The 19498-nt window shown below is 39.4% G+C and overlaps 1 protein-coding gene and 1 long non-coding RNA gene across 5 annotated transcripts; one reads left to right on the forward strand and one right to left on the reverse strand.

Annotated features, from left to right (window-relative positions):
* The first annotated feature begins 1507 nt into the window (after positions 1-1507).
* On the forward strand, positions 1508-19226 carry tecrl2a (trans-2,3-enoyl-CoA reductase-like 2a). The gene is made up of 13 exons (XM_063484062.1): positions 1508-1531; positions 4987-5037; positions 5218-5269; positions 5864-5908; positions 17142-17245; positions 17338-17453; positions 17630-17735; positions 18086-18158; positions 18249-18292; positions 18362-18419; positions 18537-18625; positions 18726-18771; positions 18943-19226. Exons 1-13 carry the CDS (start codon positions 1508-1510, stop codon positions 19053-19055), a joined length of 921 nt encoding a protein of 306 aa, XP_063340132.1. The 3' UTR covers positions 19056-19226.
* Positions 8853-11493, reverse strand: LOC134634791 (uncharacterized). 4 transcript variants are annotated; one of them, XR_010573828.1, is made up of 7 exons: positions 11455-11493; positions 11194-11343; positions 10881-11024; positions 10636-10783; positions 10025-10519; positions 9817-9927; positions 8853-8958 (listed from the first exon to the last, which is right to left on the reverse strand). It is a non-coding gene; the product is annotated as an uncharacterized LOC134634791 (long non-coding RNA). The 4 variants fall into 4 exon arrangements; XR_010573827.1 differs by having other exon boundaries at positions 11166-11343; XR_010094879.1 differs by adding an exon at positions 9052-9098 and having other exon boundaries at positions 8854-8958; positions 10881-11343.
* Positions 19227-19498: the final 272 nt, after the last annotated feature.

Genomic DNA, 19498 nt, shown 5'->3' on the forward strand with positions numbered 1-19498 from the left:
TGTGCAGGAGGGGTAAGTGAACCCAAAAACATCTTTCAATTATAGTTCTCACCCACATTTTCCTGTATTCATATTGTGTCACCAAATGCTTCCAAACCTTTTAGCCATAAACACTCAGAAGACTGGATTAAACAGATTCAAGATCTTGGCATGTATTTTGTATGTAAGGGGAAGCTGTGCTCACGAGGTAGAGCGGGTCATCTACCAGTCAGGTTGGTGATTTCCCAGCTCCTCCAGTCTGCATCTTTGGGCAAGATACTGTTCCCTGAGTTGTCCCCAATGCATCTATCAGAGTGTGATTGTCCGTGTGAATGATAGACAAAGTGCTTAAGTATAGAAAAAAGTTAGTATAGAAAAACACTATGGAAGTACCAGTCCATTCATTTATTATGGACCTCAGCTGTGTAAACATAGCATATGTGTTGTGCATACAGCATATAGAGCTGCTTCAGGAGTGTGTGGACAATCAGCAGAAAAATATTCTGTGAAAACATCTTTTATCCTTGTAAAAGTTTGTTGTTGCTATTGCGACAAACTTCTTTTAGTCATATTCAATTTGGATTCTTTTCATTGCAGGTGTTACCAGAAAGAATGCAATGCTTTATAAGAAACCTCACACAATATTCAGGTGGAGAGACCTCAGAATTCAAACATACTTTTGGAAACAACAAAACACTTAAACATACTTTCAAAGTGTTAAAGGTTTCACTCTGACAGGATTCAACTGTGAGGATGACTTCACGCTGAAGACAGTTTTTCACCAGAATGTGTGAACTACATGCACTCAAAAGTGATTACAGTGTGACTCCATAATAATCAACTTTTGTCCTCTTCTTGTGGCACAGCTCAATATTGTATTTTAAGACTTACATTTAGATTAATGAAGTCTCAAATATCTCAAATGAACTGACATTTTTCATCAGTATTTCTTTTCACAAGGGAGTTATAGTTATTTCTTGCTCTGCCATTTCTGCACTCTTAGCTACTGCAGCAGACCATTTTATCCACAGGAGAATTTCAAGTTTTGTGCCATCTTGTGTATTTTTGAAACGCTGCTGTTCTTGTGCATACTCCACTCCTTGAGCATCTCAGTTTCCAGTGGCTACATGAGCCAACACAGACTTATGAGCCAAGAGTGTTCTCCAAAGATACTTTAACAAACAGGGAAAAAACAGAGCGTGAGACAGAGGGAGGTGGGGGGAGGAGGAAGGTGGAGAAAAGAAAATAAAGAGTAAGACCACGAGCAGGATCTCTAGAGTGCCTCTAGTGATTCTGTGTTCCCAGCACTATCACAGATAAAGAGAGGAAGGGTGAGAGAGACAGAGAGGGAGAGCGTGGTGAAGACTCGGAAGAATAAGGGTCAGTACAGGGTTTGTCTTTGAAAGGAGAGGAGCAATTTCTGCATGTGTGAGAGGGATCTGTGCATGTGTTTTGTTTGCTCATACTAATAGTTAAGGCCATTCTTTCACCGTGTGCACAGAGGACATATCAAAAATAAGCCACCGCCATGAGCCGGACCACCTTCTTTGAGGTAAGCCAATGCACAGTTTTACTGCTACTCGAATAAATGACACGGGCAACTGCCACTTCCTGATAGAGTGAGTTACTGAAAGGCACTTGACCAAGGGACTCTACAGAGTGATAAGAGGTGCAGACGAATTTGGGAAAAACTTAACAAGGCTGAAAATATTACATGTTGTTCTAAAGGGATCGGAAAGTTTATAAAGTCCAAGTTTATTTTCCAGATAAGCTCAAAGCTGGAGGTGTTTTTATGATTTTTCTGTAGCCTTCAGTTTTGGCTCAAGGGCCTGACAAGCTTTAATGAAGAAGCAGACAAGTAATTTGCTGTAAGTGCAGCAGGCCTATGAACTCGAGCTAATTACAACATGCTCTGGGAAGTGTGCCATGCTCTCAGAAGCTGTTATTGAAAAACCTGAGTCACAGTGGAAAATATGGAAATAGTTAAGCTTCCAGTCTTTTCAGTAAGACAGCCAGAAAATCCACCTTCACACTGATTGAACAGTTTTAAAAATGGTACTGATCTTCTACTTCTGATATATAAGAAAAAAGGAGGTTTTGCAGGATGGAAGCACATTTGCCGTAATGTTTAACTTTCCTTTAACCTCAGGCTGCCTTGAGATTGGCACTACAATATTTAAGAGAGAATCTTTACCTTGATGCCTTGGAGGATTTTCAGACGTACTTCATCCTTTACTCATGAAACGTCATCTTCAACTTCATGAAACAGCCATTTAAGTAGTGGACTGAAATTTGTGTCTATTTTTGTGTAGTGTACAGGGTCAGACACACGTGAAAAATTTAAGACAAACTAAGAGGTGAATCGATTACTGTCGTTGACTGAAAGAGAAACTCTGTCTAGTCTGTCTATCTTATAAAACTAAACAAGGCCCTGAGCACTAGCAGCATGTCTGTTTAATCAGTGGAGGTATGGAGATGTCTAGGAGAGAGGGCAGTGAACTTTTTAACACTGTCTGATCCAACAGTTTAAGAAAAAAGTAGACCTACTTTGTAGACCTAGAGAAAGCAGATGAAAGGGTCCCACGAGAGGAACTGTGGTACTGCATGAGGAAATTAAAAGTATGCGAGGGTCATGCAGAACATTTATGAAGACAGTGAGATAGTGGTGAGGTGTGCGGTAGGAGTGACAGATGGGTTCAAAGTGAAACTGGCTCTGAGCCCCTTCTTGTTTGCACGGGTGATGGACAGGCTGACAGATGAGGTCAGGCAGGTGTGTGTGGACTGTGATGTCTGCCGGTCACATTATGATCTGTAGTGAGATTATGGGGCAGGTGGAAACGAGTCTGAAGAGGTGGAGGTATACACTGAAGAGAAGAGGAATTAAAGTCAGTAGAAGCAAGACAGAATACATGTTTTTGAATGGGAGGAAGACAGTTTTGATTGATTTGATTGAATCTTTATTTTGAACATGTTGAACATTTTTGAACTTTTTTCAGGCCCATGCTGAGAGACGCTCTTGTAGCGTTGCCCTGACAACCCGCTAGCTAGTTTGACACTACCGTCCTTCATCTAAAATATTCCGGGGAGCGATGATTTAAATTAAGCAGTGTTCACCGAGGTTTGTACTCATAGTCCACTGGTTCTAGACCGAAATCAACAGCAATCAAAGCACCGAAAACTATGAAAAAACTAGTTCAAAACTAGTTCGAGAAGCAGTGCGTGCGTGCGTCAGTTCACAACAACAATAGCATTGAGGGGGATTGTTGCAAACTGGTGCTATATAAATAAAACTGAATTGAACTAAACATTGAAGCTATGAAGAGTAGAGGTAGTGAAAGGTTAATGAGTTTAAATACCAGCCATTCAAAACAACAGACAGTGCACATGAGAGGTGAAGGAGACCGTGCAGGTGAGGTGGAGCGGGTGGTGACAAGTATGAGGAGTGATTTGTAGCAGAAGGATGGCAGCAAGAGTCAAAGGGAAGGTATAAAGATGGTGGTGAAACCTGCTATGATATATTGTTTGGAGATGGCAGCACTAACAAAAAGAAAGGAGGCCACGTTGGAAGTGCCAGAGATTATTAGATTTGTGATTAGAAAGGAAAATATTAGCACGACAGCTCAGGCTGAGCGGTTTGGAAACAAAGTTAGAGAAGGACATGCAGAGGAGGAATAGTGGATATACTTGACAAAGGGTGTTGAATATGGAGCTGCGAGGCAGGAGGAAAAGAGGAAGACCACAGATTCAGGGATGAAGGAAGACATGCAGAGGGCTGGATGTAACAGAGCAGATGGAGGAGAGTAGGGTGGAGATGAGCAGGTGTGGGGACCCCTAAAGGGAACAGCTAGAAGACGAAGAAGATTACGGATAAGAGTTTTCTCCAGTTTTATCAGTTAGTTATATTAGTCCAAAACAATATATTTTTTTAAAAATTTAAAAAGCTGGCAAGCTCAGTTTCTCAGATTTTACCCAGCAAACATAAAATAAGTGTTTATTTAAACATTTACTTAAATTTCCCCTGCATCCCCAAGGCCTCTGCAAGCATGTGCATGTTCTGTACAACCTGTGCTGTCAGCACTGCCGCCCGCACAGGAGGACAGGAAATCCTAATGATCGGTTTTACAAAGGCATGGCACATCTGAGTGCACAGTGTGCAGCCCAATGACACCGTGATGCTCTTTACCAGCATGCTAATACATCAGCGTGTGCCACCAGAACGCAGCTGGGAAAGCTGGCAGATGGAAAGCAAAACAATCCCATCTCCCATGATGCGCTTTGCTGAGACATGAGCATGATTTGATTCCAGATCCTGCAAGCATCCTCACACATCGCAAAGAGTGAAAGGGTGAAATAATCATTTTATATGTGGAACACTGAAGTTTGCAGCTAAACTTTTTACTTAAACCTCCGTATGCATTAAATGTCCTATAAAACTTCATTCACTATACCCAAAGAGCAGATGGCTTTTATGTTGCGCTTTTCCTCATCCTCGTTCCCTCTGTTGTGACTGTGCACTCAGCAAATCTTCAGATACCCATTAGTGGGTTATTACACTGTCCAGTAAAGGAACCTATTTAGCTAGGACAGCTCTGCTGAGCAGCACAGTATGGAGTGCTTTCAGGGCAAATTGTGGGCCCACCCACCTACCCTCCTTGCATATGCTATACATCACCGCTGACATGGTCTAATTAAGATGAAAACAAATGTGTGCAAGAAAGCATATCACTAAGGACAAATGGACACACTTTGCAGTAGGTATTTTAGGTGCAGACGTGACCAAATTTTATTTGAGACGTTTATATTTTATTCAAATTGTGTTTTTACAGTGATGATTACATGTGCAACAATGTCTAACTTACAGCTGCAAGAAAGCAATACATAACTAAAAATAGCGATAGAGTTTAATCTTGTGCCACTGTGATCAACAAAGCTGAAAAGAAATCTTAAATCTAGCTTTTACTCTGTGGGTTATATACATTATAAAGGTGCCTCATTTTCTTTCTTCAGGTGGAAGTTCTTGATGCCAAGACAAGGGAGCAGCTTTGTTTTCTAGACAAGGTATGCTGACAATTTAACACAATTCAAAGGCCCCCAGGATACGTCTTAAGTTTATAATTATGAATAAATAAGGACATGAAAATGACTTTTCAATCTCACTGGCACACAGTGCTCTGTATTTAGTGCTTGAGTCTGACATAAAGTTGAGTTTATAATGACTAAACTTTCTGTTCCATTAAGGTGGAGCCCCACTCGACAGTAGGAGACATAAAGAGCCTTTTTCACAAATCATGTGAGTGCCTATAATAGTAATGTAGCGCACAAATGAGCCTGTTTAGATTTGTTAGAAGCACATGTGGCTGTAATTTTGTTAGTCTTGCTGTTACCTTGAACCCTGTCAATAAATAGAACAAGACTTGAGTTATACTATAATTCAATAAAACACAGAAGATCAGTGCTCCTAGTTCTTTATTATCTTTCACTGCATGTTTACTGTAAACAAATCCTTCAACTTGTGGTTATTGGATTTAAAAAAACAAAACAAAAAAAACACACATTATTACACTATCTCTGAATGAAATATCTTACAGCTCCTACTATTAAATCTCTTCACCAGAGAGCTGTCCTTCTAAAAAAACTATTTTTTTATTTACTTCTCTGAAGCCCACAGTGCTTCTGTCATCAGCATGTGTCTGGTCAGAAATGTTACCAAATGTCTGCCGAGCTCAAGGCCATCGGCATCTATCAGAGTAGCAGAGCTCAACGTTATTCCATTGTGATCAATTATTTTTGGGCCTGAGGCCAAAAAACTGTGTGTGCGGTACCAGCTATGTCCAACACTGCGACTGTGTTTGTGTGTGCATACGTGCTCGTTTGATCGGCACAGATCCTCACTGGTATCCAGCAAGACAGGCCCTGAAGCTTGATCCAAGTAAGTGGCTGTGTTGTAAATATAGCATTTAGTGTGTGTGTGTGTGTGTGTGTGTGTGTTTTATAGCATTAAACACTACAGAAGGCAATGTGGCCCCAAAGTGTCAAGACTGGTTACTCAGTTCAAGTTTCAAACTGTCTAAAATATTTGGACCTCATTACCCGTATAGATAGGTATGAGATCTTTTTTCTTCATAAAGGCCAAAATCTCTACAAATACTCTTGATTTTAATTAAAACTCATTTATTCATAGATACATAGTATCCATCACCTCAGGTACTGCTGTTTTGCAATGCTACACTTACAAAACTGGGGTGGGACTTAAATACTGTATGCAGTGATGGGAGTAACGCCGTTACAAGTAACGGCGTTACTAACGGCGTTACTTTTTTCAGTAACGAGTAATCTAACTAATTACTATTCCTATCGTTACAACGGCGTTACAGTTACTAACAAGGAAACGCAGTACGTTACTATTTTTCAACAAACAGACGGTTGAAGCTGTGTTCAGCTTACCGCATCTTATATCAGTTGCACGGAAGTAGCTGTAAGTAATCTGGGTGCTACAGCTTTAAGCAGCTGCGCGCTCCCGCGGACGGCAATCACGATCACTGTCTAGCACAACACCTGGAGCTAAGGGGGCAAAACAGTCGCATGAGTGCTGCTGTTTGACTGAGGAAGAATAAAGTAGTCGTGGTAAGCCAATCACATGACCACTTCAAGACAAAGCAACAAGGTGAGATATACCAGTTTATAAATTGTGTTGATAGGCCACGTAAAACCAGAGTCATGATATATACGCGGCGTTTTTTCCTCAATAGTTTCGTCACGTTAGCGCTAGCAAGCACTCTCTGCTTATGAGCAAAAAAAACCAAAACGGGAAGTTTTAGAGCAGAGTGAAGCTGACCCCCCACCCACTTGAAACGTAAAGGCAAATAGGTGGAGCGGTTAGTGCTACGTTTGTGCAGATTTGTGCAGTTAAAATGAGCGTTTGTGCTGCTACGGTTTTTGAGATATTAAACATTATTTTATAGGTCATTCAAAGGTCACCATCCCCCCAGACTGCTCCAAAATGGGCCAAAGTGGTCTACTTTTTTAGTGCTACGTTTGTGCTGATTTGTGCAGGTAAAATGAGCGTTTGTGCTGCTACGGTTTCCGAGATATTAAACATTATTTTATAGGTCATTCAAAGGTCACCATCCCCCCAGACTGCTCCAAAACAAACCAAAGTGGTCTACTTTTTTAGTGCTACATTTGTGCAGATTTGTGCAGTTAAAATGAGCGTTTGTGCTGCTATAGTTTCCGAGATATTAAACATTATTTTATAGGTCATTCAAAGGTCACCATCCCCCCAGACTGCTCCAAAACGGGCCAAAGTGGTCTACTTTTTTAGTGCTACATTTGTGCTGATTTGTGCAGGTAAAATGAGCGTTTGTGCCGCTATGATATGACATATCCTGTTATGGTGTTACTGCTGAAAAATGTCTTTTTCAAATGACCTTTTGCTTTGTGTGTTCACTTGTTCAATAAAGTCCTGTTAAAAAACCCTCTTATTGTATTTAATCAGCTAAATTTGTAATGAGTCTATTTTTTTTTTTACTTCAATTTCTTTACTTCAATCACTTTTCGTTCATAAAACTACGATGCAAATGCTTGAGTATTTAATTTTTTTTAGAGTGGATTAAAAAAACTTTATTGAAAACTACATTTGAACATTTTACACTCCCATGAACACTTTGAGAAACGAACAAGCTAGCAGTCTTTTGCATCAAATACACATTTTCTGGCAGAAAAAACTATTATTTGGCATTACTGTGTCTGAAGGATTCTTAGAACAGCGTGTTACATCTGATTTCTGAACAAGGTAAGCTTACATTTAAAATACTGAGGTTTTAGTTACTGAGTTAATACATGATATAGCTTACTGTCTGGATCAAAGGGATTTTTTTTTTGAATGTTAAACATTTTCAAAAATACAGCAATTGCAAATTTGCAAATCCAAGAAAAAAAGTTTCTAAAGCACTTTAAAAACATGTAGTACACGGGACTAAAGTGCTGTACAGTACATGTTAATGGGTTAAACACTTAGACTCAATTTAATAAACTCACAAATTCAATAGCTCAATCTTAACAATAATTCCACAAAATATGAAAGTGTAGATTGGTGGAGAACTTTGGGAGGGGTTGCTCCTGGCTGTATATATATAGGTCAGAAATCATGTTTTGCTCCATCATAATCATAGTGTGTGTTTTTTTTTTTTTTTTAAATTTAGATGCCTCGAAAGCCATCTGTAGACAAGGTTTCCATTTTTGCAATTCAAAAGAGGCCATAGTCCAAAATGGCAAAATAGCCACTCCAGCTGCATCAGTCTGGAAAGAGCTGAGTCAGCAGCTAGAAGACAAGATGTCAGCAAAGGCCCTGTACACTTTTGTGAAGCTAAATAGACACAACATCTGGTCAGCTTTGGAAATCAGTGATCAGGAAAGTAATAGTGAAGGAGAGTTAGAGTCACGTTGCATTTCTCCTGGACAAGAAAACTGTCAAGCTTTTGAACTAGAAGTCCCTTTTGAGGACTGGGTTAAATTTATTCCTGAAAAGGTTGAATACAATGACAAGTTTTCTCCTACCCAAAAAAGACAATACACAATTTTGAAACCTGGCACTTGGACTCATATCATCAACGATCTTATATGGAAGAAGATCAAAAATACATGTACACTTGTGTTCCGAAGAGCAAAGGTCCATCCAACTGTGAACAATAATTATCTGGACATCAGAGGCGACTGTAAGGAGTGTCATGGCCAGTTAGAAATGTCATGTGACAGACAGCAATTAATACTCCAATGGTGCTCCAGTGTTTCATGAGAAATACAGATCTCTCCCTGCACACTGGCCACTCCAAGCGGTTCATGTCTGGAAACCTGCGTGAACTGGTCGCTAAAGAGCTGTGTGAGGGCAGAATGGAACCGGCTGTATGGAGGTCAGCGAAGGCAGCAGATCTGATGGATGTTGGAGATCCTGAGCCAAGCCACCTTTCAAATTTGGCCACTCTGCGAAAAGCCAAACAAGAGAGAAAAGACTTGGAATTAGGAGATAAGGACCCCATTGCATCTCTGCAATTGTTAAAATATAGTGTTCCTTACAGTGGTAGCATCCAAGATATTGGACTGGACAGGTTTTTCTGTCACTACTGGAGTCAAACACAGATGCATGTTTATAAGACATTGTCCAAAAAATCTCCCCCAACTGTGTGTTTTGATGCAACTGGTTCAGTTGTGAAAAAAAACTGCTGAGACCAAATGGCAAATCTGGCCATATCTTCCTTTACAATCAGAACTGCTCCTACAATCAGAACTGCTCCTACAATCAGAACTGCTCCTACAATCAGAACTGCTCCCAACAAACATAGATGTTTACATCAGCACTGTAACTGCAATAAGTTAATTAACCGAGTTGCACTACAACCTGGTTTGCCTCTTATCTGTAGTTATTTTTATTTAATTTAATAACTGTACAATACTCTGTATATAGTAACCATTGTCCTTAATGTAAATATTTAAGAAAAATTGTGTATGTTTCTGTTCTGTGTCCTGTGTACTGTTTGTTTGTATATGTGTCTTTTTGCTGCTGTTACAACCAAATTTCCCCTTGTGGGACAATTAAAGGATTATTCTATTCTATGCTATTCTATTCTTTATCAAGGTATTCTGAAAGAAAACAATTGTCCCAGTGTCCCAGTGGTGCAAATGCTGTCAGAGAAACATGATGTTAATGCCATCGCAAACTGGTTGACAGAATGGATTCATGCAGGTGCACCTGTGCCAAAGGAAGCTGTGAGTGACTTTTCTCTGGCAATTCTGGGAGCTCTGGTCAAGGCTTTCACTCCTCATCCTGATCTGAAGTCCTACCTTAATGAATGCTTTCATGTCCTTCTTGGAACCCAGTCTGCCAAACTCCCGCCTTGTTTTATCAGGGTTGATGTTGCGCACTGCATCAAGATGATATGCCAGTGGGACTGCCTGAAGAAGAAAACACACCGTGTTAAAGATTTCTTTGTCAGGTCATTAGCAAAACTTCTTCAGTCTCAATGCTTGGACCATGCAAAACAGCTCCTACGTGCTATCACTGTTGTGGCCCTCAGTGAGGCAGAAGGTGATGACAGTTCTGGATCCCCTCTTCCTTCAGAAAGGTGCAAGAAATACCTGAAAGCCCAAATTGCTCAAGACTCCATCATCATTCCAGATGAACAGACAGAGGAAAGTGAGAGAGTGGATTCAGTGGATGAGATCCAGACTGACTTACGACAGTGGGTAACAGAAATATGTGAGGAGAGCAGGTCACTTGCTGCAGCAAACGGGGATAGAGATAATATTCACTTTCTCCCTGAGATTATTCCTCATATAATAAGACTGGCAAGTTACTTGCCACTCTGGACAGGAATAATGGTCCCTCTGTTTCAAAGCACCAGCATCACAGCAAGTTCAGCCACTGTTGAAGCTGAGTTCAAAAACATAAAACATGGCCTTTTCAAACATGAAAACTTGCCTGTTCGAGTCGATCGCTTCATTGCTCGTCATCTTTCCTTCATCGAGGGAAATATGCGGATTTGTTCTGCAAAAGAAAAGGTCAAAGATGAGGCAACAGTGGGATCACTGAAAGTCACAGATGCCAATTCTGGATCCATGATGACTCACAGTGCAGAAGACAAAATGAAAATGGATGCTCACCCGTTTGTGGGATCTGATGCTGCCACAAACATTCCTCTGGCTGATGGGGATGCAGTTGAGAACTGGAGGGGCCTAGCTGTTCCACCCAAAAAAAGGAAGAGGACTTCCTACCTCTCTTCATGTACCGAATGGCTCCATGCAGATGAAACTTTCGAGGCCAAAAGAGTGAAGGTGGGATTATTAAAAAATGGAAACCTCCATCAGCCTATTAGATTAGGGGAATCAACAGTCTCTGTGCTCAATACCTGTGCATTTGATGCTTTTTTTCAGTGCTTATGTTGTGCCTTCTGTGACAGCTCAACATTTCAAAATGCTGTTCTGAAGGACAGTGAAAACCCAGTCCTGCAGCTGGTGAAAGCCATTGCCACAGATGGTGTGACCCAACAAACCTACAGAAGGAGAGCAGAGCTGCTTAGTGTAATGTTTGAAGCTGTCTCGTTGAGGTCTGGTGCGATCCAAATCGATGCTCAGTGCAATATCTCCGCTGTAATTGCTAAGACAATGAGGAACATCTCAAGTGTTTATTTTACCAAGCACTGCTCTTCACAGCACTGCTACCTCAGCAAAGGGATGACAAGGGAAGTGCCATTTGTTTCTCCTGCTATCTCTGTCCTCAGAGAGTCTGGTATGGCTCATCTTGGCACAGCTGTGGAAGCAGGACTCGGCCTACCTGAGTCTACCTGCCTCAGGCCACTCTCCAATCCATCTCTGTGTCCATCAGAATTCAAAACAGAAGACAGCACCACAGGAAATGAGCTCTGTGCAGGGACAGTTACTCACAGCTACAACATTGGAGATATTGTGTGGATTGATACTGACCTTGCAAACCAAACAGAATTTCCACTGAATGAATTTCCCGCCAACCTGGTTCTCCAAGGAAAGTCATTCACTTTGAGGGCATTAATTGCTTTCCATGGGAAGATGACCACTGGTGGTTTGGGCCATTACACTGCATACTGCAGGAGAGCTCCATGTGTGTGGGAGTGCTATGATGACCTGGGAAATGGAGTGACAGGAGCATCTGAAAAGAAAAAAATACAACCCCATGCTGTGTTATACACAGTATAATGAGTGCTGCCTGCATTTTTCTGTTTTATTTGGTTCATTACAGTTACATGTGTTCAATTGGCTACTGTGTGTGTTATCAGTAAGTTCAGTTTTGCACATAAAGTTAAAGTTCTAAATTAAAAATCTTTTAACACTCTTTTCTTTGTCAGTCTGATGCATATTTGCTTTTACACACCCCTTCACCTGTAGCCTTGAAAGTAACCGTTCCATTTTTCTTTCAATAATTTTTCTATGTTTTGTGTTGACCTTGTGGCTTAAGTCAGGGGTCAGCATCCTTTTCAGTTCAAAGGGCCCCTTTTTCCCCTGCTGCTACAAAACCTGTCTAGAGCCTAAAAAAAGAAAGAGCTTATAAATATCTAGAAAATGAGTTGTTGTATCGTGTAAGCTATGGAAATGTAAATAAAAATGTTTATTTTTAGATTTTATAAGAAAACTAATCATCAAAGATTTATAACGGAAAAAAGTATTTGTTAAAATGATGCCAGCTAAGTGAGTCCTTTCCATAATAATTGAAAATTAGGAAAGATGGGCAACCAACTTGAAAATTACAGTAAACAGATTTGAAGCTAAGAAACATTAAATCACTTTTAAAAGCCTTGTACATTCAGTGAATAGTCAATGCAGATATTTCATTAAAAAAAACTGTTAACAGAACCCTTTCTTGTTGTCTTTATAATAAAAAATGACTTACTTGGTCTTATAAGAGCCACAGTGGAGGGGCCGGAGAGCCACATGTGGCTTTAGAGCCGCAGGTTGAACATCCCTGGCCTAGGTGCTGTGGAATATTCAGTTTTCTACACGTAGGAAACAACCTATCAAAGCAAACACTTAATTTTTTCTGAGATAGCTACATTAATAATAATGAACATATATAATTCAAAAAAAATCATAGAGGCCAACTGGGTATGTAAAAAATAATAATAATTTAGGTATACGTGAATCACTTCAAATGAAACTCAGTTTTGCCACAGAAAAAATAAAAACTTTAGCCTACCTTGTGTACGTTTCTGCACTGGTAACAAAAGAAATATCGACCTTTCCGCTGAATAAATTGTGTTACTAAAGTGTAAACTAATTATAGTTAATATGCAGCAAGCCTAGAAAAAGTGGACAGTCTTCTATAAAAGTGCAAAACTCCACAGCTGCTGAAACTCACTGCCACAGACACTGGTGTTATACAGCGTAGGCCGCAATAATTAAAATCATTATATCTCGGAAACCGTAGCAGCACAAACGCTCATTTTACCTGCACAAATCAGCACAAACGTAGCACTAAAAAAGTAGACCACTTTGGTTTGTTTTGGAGCAGTCTGGGGGGATGGTGACGTCATCAGCAAAAAATATAACTTTTAATATCTCGGAAACCGTAGCAGCACAAACGCTAATTTTACCTGCACAAATCAGCACAAACGTAGCACTAAAAAAGTAGACCACTTTGGCCCATTTTGGAGCAGTCTGGGGGGATGGTGACCTTTGAATGACCTATAAAATAATGTTTAATATCTCAAAAACCGTAGCAGCACAAACGCTCATTTTAACTGCACAAATCTGCACAAACGTAGCACTAACCGCTCCACCTATTTGCCTTTACGTTTCAAGTGGGTGGGGGGTCAGCTTCACTCTGCTAAGTTTTAGGAGTGACGGAGAGAGAGAGAGAGCGCGCGAGTTTTGAGATGTGAGAGATTTGTGACGTTTAGCGTGTTTGGAGTGTGTAGTTAATGTGTTGTCTTGTGTAGTTAGTGTGTAGTGTTGTGGATAGTTTTGTGTTGTGTGTCAGAACAATGAGGCGACTGTTGTCTCCAGGTAGAAACAGGAGTGATACACCTGCTGCTGTCAGACCTGCAGGTATCAGGCTGTGATGTTCTCCTTTATAGTGGACAGAAATTATGTTTTTGGAGTGGCACAAATAATTTGTGTGGCATCTTATTGAATATAGAACAGCTGATTGTTCTGTAAATAGTTTGAAATGGTTATTTTAAAAAAAGGGTAAAAGGTAAATGGATGCAAATAACTTTGTTGTTTGCAAAACTTGTGCATAGGATTTTAAAATTGACAATTAATATTTGCATTTAAAGTTATGAAATATGATTCATTAAACATGTTTGTGGTTGTTACAGTAAAAAATATAACTTTTTCTACTCTGATTTTATGGTTTTTGTCTGATTTTAGATCAATTGTGTTAATACAGTATGTCAAAATGAAAACATGACTGTAAATTCAGGCACGTGAGGTTGTGCTGAAAAGAATGATACCAAACAAGGCAAAGTAAATAGTTTTTAAAGGTAAAATGTGGAGGGAAAATCAAAAGTAGTAAAAAATGGCCAATTATACCCTGGACCCCAGAGGGTTAAACGTTTTTTTTAAAGTAACGCAATAGTTACTTTTCAAGTAATTAATTACTTTTAGAATATTGTAACTCAGTTACTAACTCAGTTACTTTTTTGAAGAAGTAACTAGTAACTATAATTGAATTACTTTTTCAAAGTAACTTGCCCAACACTGACTGTATGTCTAGCTCAGTACATTTGAATCAAGCCGTGAATTTGGGTTTTGCAATAAATCAACAAAAACTGGAACGCAGAAATGTTTGGTCTGAGATTGTGTTGTACTTTCCAGACTAAACTTTTAGATACACATGCAAAATTGGATGCCACAATAAAGTCAAAGCTTTGAACAAGAAGCACTGTGAGAGCACAAACATCTGCCAAGGAAGCTCACTCTGTGGGCGGTACTTACTTTTAAGGGAATAATTTTGTATATAATACTTTGGTTTTTTTGATTTTAAAAAAATATATATTTTAAGAAGTTTGTAGTGCAATAAAAATCAGATAAGAGCAGCATGGCAGATATTTACTTTGATTACACAAACAAGTATCGATTTGTAAGTAACTGGACATGAATAACTCAAGCTTACTGTATAATATTATACTTTCATTAAAAATTTAACACATTTGGAGGTCAACTTGACAGAAAGGCAGACTTGAAACGTAAAAGTGAGGTCAGAGGTCAAATGTGAGGTCAGAGGTCAAATGTGAATAATATTTAGATCCAAATTATAATGTGATATTAAGAATCCCCATATACCAGTATGATGTTCTAAATGTTTTCAATACAAACAAAGGCAAAAGAATTTTTAAGGAAAAGACATGTTCTAAGGTTTTTTTGTCACTTTTCTGACTAATTAGTCATTAAGTTGACCTTGAAGACTTCAGATGATCTCATTGGATATAAGATACATTTTAGTGGATTGTTAATACGACCCCGCTCTACACCAGTAAAAAGTTTTATCACATTGTGACAAAGTGGCTAGGACTGAATTATTTTACCATTTGTCACTTGCATATATTGTTATTTTGTGTTCTGTTATCTTATAGTCAATCATAATGCTTTAATGTAAACACAGCACATGTAACCTTTCCTCTGCATACTATCCCAGGTCTGTTTGTGGTAGCAATGGTTATATTCATTACAGCAGTGCAAATGTTCTTAAAGCTAAATGTCACTTCATCATTAGTTGATTTAAATCTTTCATTTGTTTATGTAGTTTGGTTATACTTACCATTGTGTGTTCCTTTGAGCAGGTCCTATGTGTAAAACAGGTATGTGGGAGGGTCCAGTACTTCCTGATTATATAGGATATGATGTCATTGATCATGTCAATTGGGTGTAACCAAATGAAGGGGTGTTTCTTTTGTGTAAAATTGTTTATTTCCTTTAAAATAACCTCATGAGTCAGATTAAGTGAAGAGATTGACTTTTCAAACCGTTTAGCTGGGTGAATGAGTTTGTTAAGTGGAAAAATGATTTTATTCCCATTTCTTTGCCTAGACTGTGTTATTTAGTCTACCCTGTTTTCCCAATAGTAGAGGTTAATGAGGTTCAGATGTGAATGAATTCTGTATAAAGCAGGTGAGCTTTTGACTGCCAGGTTCTTCTGTTTTGTGAAATAATTGTTGAAAGGCGACACCAGAAAATAAAGAACACTTAAAAGAAACTTGAACAGTCTGCAGATGCTGTCTTCCTATCACTTTCCATGCTGCTTATGTTATGCTACCCCACACACATTAATTTAAACCTTTTTGAGCTATCATGTTTGCAGACAGAATCACACCCACATAATCACTACCAAAAACATCACCTCCATGGCAGAGGTAGCGAGAGAAGGTTTATGTTAGTATAGAAAGAAAAGTACGTGTGAGGAACGCAGTTCCTAGTTACGGTTGTGAAAGTAAGCCTACACCCGACTTCTAAATGTATCTTTGGTACTGTCAGTTCAGTATTATTCAGGTGTGCTCCTGACTTGATGGAGAGCTAAAAGTCCATCTGAAAGAGGTCAGAGGTAATGGGTTTGTGATAACCTACAGTTGGATGCATTCTGCAAAAGCAGTAGAAATGAAAAACCTTAAAGAGGATCACACATCTTCAGTCCCCAAAGCACTTTTGTAGTGTTGCTGACCAATAAAAGTGCTTTACACTACAAGCCACATTCAGTTTTTTCACACAGCACTTTATGCTGCGCTCTATGCTGTGCTCTTTCAGCCACACTCATGGCTAATTCAGATTCACCATTGAATCTAACCTGATGTAAATGAAATAAATACAAACTAAACCTCTGCAGGTGCACGCTGCCTAGTGTTTGTCAAGCAAAAAATTTGATTAATCAAACAGACTAATGCGGACAATTGATGATATGCCACCTCCTAACCCTGAAAATATCCTTGGTTGAATATAGGATCATTCGCTATTGATAAAAGTTTATCCAATAAGTTCTGGCACATTTATCTTTACACTCATCCTGTACTTCAGTGAGCAGTGAACCATTAATACATTTCAGCGTGCCGCTTCCACTAGCAGCCACGCAAGCCGAACCACTCCGGCAGAACAACCATGTCAGCACAGTGTCACACTGTCACCTCGCAACAAGAAGGTTCATCTTTACAAAGTCATCTTAACTATGAAATCTTTTGTCCATTTCTCCTTTATTGTTTTAAAGACCATTTAATATGCATCACTGGTCCATCCATTTCAGCCCAAATTAAAGCTGTAAAGGCAAATACAGCCTAACCTGATGTATGATGTTGGAAGGCTTTAGTCTTGAATATCTGGGATCTACCTGGCTGCTAAGAATTAGACAAGAGAACTTTGGTTAAAATCTATTTGGGTCAGTTGCCCCTCAGGATATTCTAAAAATGCTGCCCAATTAGTAGAGCAAATTATCTGTGGCCGTGCCCCCTGGAGCTTCCAGGTAGAGAGAACGTGTGCTGAAAACCTGAAACTCTGCACAATGCTGCCTGTGTCACTGTGAAGATTTCTGCTGTTGTGTCCATTTCTCAAGCCCACATTCTAGAGGCAATGATCTCTATTGGATAGTAAAAATGTTTGTTGGTATTTTTCCAGATGGATTTGTTTGCCTAAAGGTTGTTTTTGTTCTTATACAGAAGGAAAATCACTCAGAGATGATGAAATCTTACAGAATCTACCAGTGGGGACCACTGCCACCATGTATTTCAAAGATCTTGGGCCACAATTAGGATGGACTATGGTACGATTAATTCAACAGGCATATTGTTGTTGTTTTTTCATCTGTGACACATTAAAAAAGAAAGTCTTTTTTTTCCATTCTTCTGTTTTCAGGTGTTTCTTGCAGAGTATATCGGGCCCCTTATGAGCTACCTCCTCTTCTATTTTCGAATACCCTACATTTACTCAAACAGATATGCACTTAGTTCCAGCCCCCACCCTGTTGTCACGTATGTTGAAAATGAAATATCAACTACAGCACAAATTACGACAGACCACGGCTAAATTAAAATTGTTCTATGATGAAAACATGCTATTCTAACTATTATATATATGTATACATGTACTGTGCAAGAGAATGACCTGTTGCCAGAAGCCAGTCTTATCCCTCGGCTCTATCTCTCAGACTGGCCTGCGTCTGTCATACCTTCCACTACACGAAGAGGCTGATAGAGACAATCTTTGTGCATCGTTTCTCACATGGGACCATGCCTCTCAGGACTATAGTCAAGGTGAGGAAACGTCTAAAGTTAAAGAGGAGAGCCTCTGATAATAAGCTCCTCTCTTTCACAGTGTGTGGCCTCATTGTTCCTGTCCTGCACCAGTTTTTGTTTTTTCATGTTTTAATGTTTATTTATAGGGACAAGCATGTAACACGTACCACTGCGCGTTTCCAATGCCCATCCACACAAGGTCCTTGAACGCACTATAATTCATGAGTGTGATAATAAAGCTAAACAAAGCTGGGTTTGGCAATGCAGAATATGACTTGCAGTCTCTACACAGTATCTTTATGAGGACTGGAACTTCACTGATCATTTTCGCATTAAGTATTTATGTATGTGCTCATTTCTTCTTTCAGAATTGTGCCTATTACTGGGGGTTTTCAGCATGGTTGGCTTACTATATCAACCACCCTCTCTATACGCCTCCATGTAAGTCAGTCCGAGTATGCCACATACAACATGTTTTTGTTTTTCGCCTGTATTTTCAGCATATCAAAGCCAAACTATCTTTCTCCACAGCATACGGAGAACTGCAAGTCAACTATGCACTAATTCTATTTGTGGTACGTATACTAATAATTACATTGGCATATCACAAGCACAGACTCCTGATTTGTTTATTTCTGCTCTAGATGTGTGAAATGGGCAACTTCTCCATTCACTTGACTCTGAATAAGCTCAGGGGAGATGGTGAGTCGCTGAGCTTTGTTAACATTCATGAATGAAGCAGGGTCATCCATCAATTCAAATACTGTAAGATGAAATTATACATATGTAATCCATTCACTGGCTGAATTATTTTTGCAGGACCCAAGGGTAGAAGATTTCCTATGCCAAATAAGAACCCCTTCACCTGGCTTTTTTTCTTTGTATCCTGCCCAAACTACACATACGAGGTAACACGCAGCATTCAGAACGGTTTATCTGGCATAAAATTTTCATTCATGCTTGAACATTTACCTCACTTTCTGCTTGCACACTTGACATACACTGTAGGTTGGAGCTTGGGTGAGCTTTTCTATCATGACCCAGTGTCTGCCAGGTATGAGCTGCATTTCACATTTTGCTGTCACCAAGTGAGCATGTCCATAAATATATTCCACTGTGCAACTGCATGGTTGATGAGAAAGCCTGCATAGTCCTCTTGGTTATCCCCACATGTTGTATATTTTGTCTTTCAGTGGCATTTTACACATTACTGGGGTTTATTCAGATGACCATCTGGGCCAAAGGAAAGCACAGAGCCTACATCAGGGAATTCAAGGACTATCCCAGTCTCCGAGTGGCTATTATCCCTCTGATTCTTTGATAATGGTTAAGGCATGAACCTCTGCGGCATACAAAGAAACAAAGAAGTCTGCTGCTGCTGCTACTACTATGCAATTTTGTCTACAAATGAATGAGCTGAACTAGGAGGAAACATAGCAATAATGTGACTGTTTATGTGTTTAAGGCTTTAAAAAAAACATGCCGGAAACCTTTTAAAGTCAGCAATAATAGCAGTGTTTAATATCAACAGAAGATTGGATTTTCTTTCTCAGAGGTTGATTTAGCATTGTGATAAAACTCAGAGTTCTTCCTGTCATATTAGCTACGCTTTAACATTTGGATTTTCTATGTTTGATTCTTTCAGAATATTAATGAGTGTTTGAGAAACCAGTGAGGAGTGCTGACTGCATATTGGTTTGTTAGCATAGGTTGTATTGCTTTTTATTACAAGATGAAAGTTTTCTAGTTACATGTAAGTGAAAGAAATTGAGCATACTCAT

The sequence above is a fragment of the Pelmatolapia mariae genome, linkage group LG9 (genome assembly GCF_036321145.2).
Source record: "Pelmatolapia mariae isolate MD_Pm_ZW linkage group LG9, Pm_UMD_F_2, whole genome shotgun sequence".
NCBI lineage: Eukaryota > Metazoa > Chordata > Actinopteri > Cichliformes > Cichlidae > Pelmatolapia > Pelmatolapia mariae.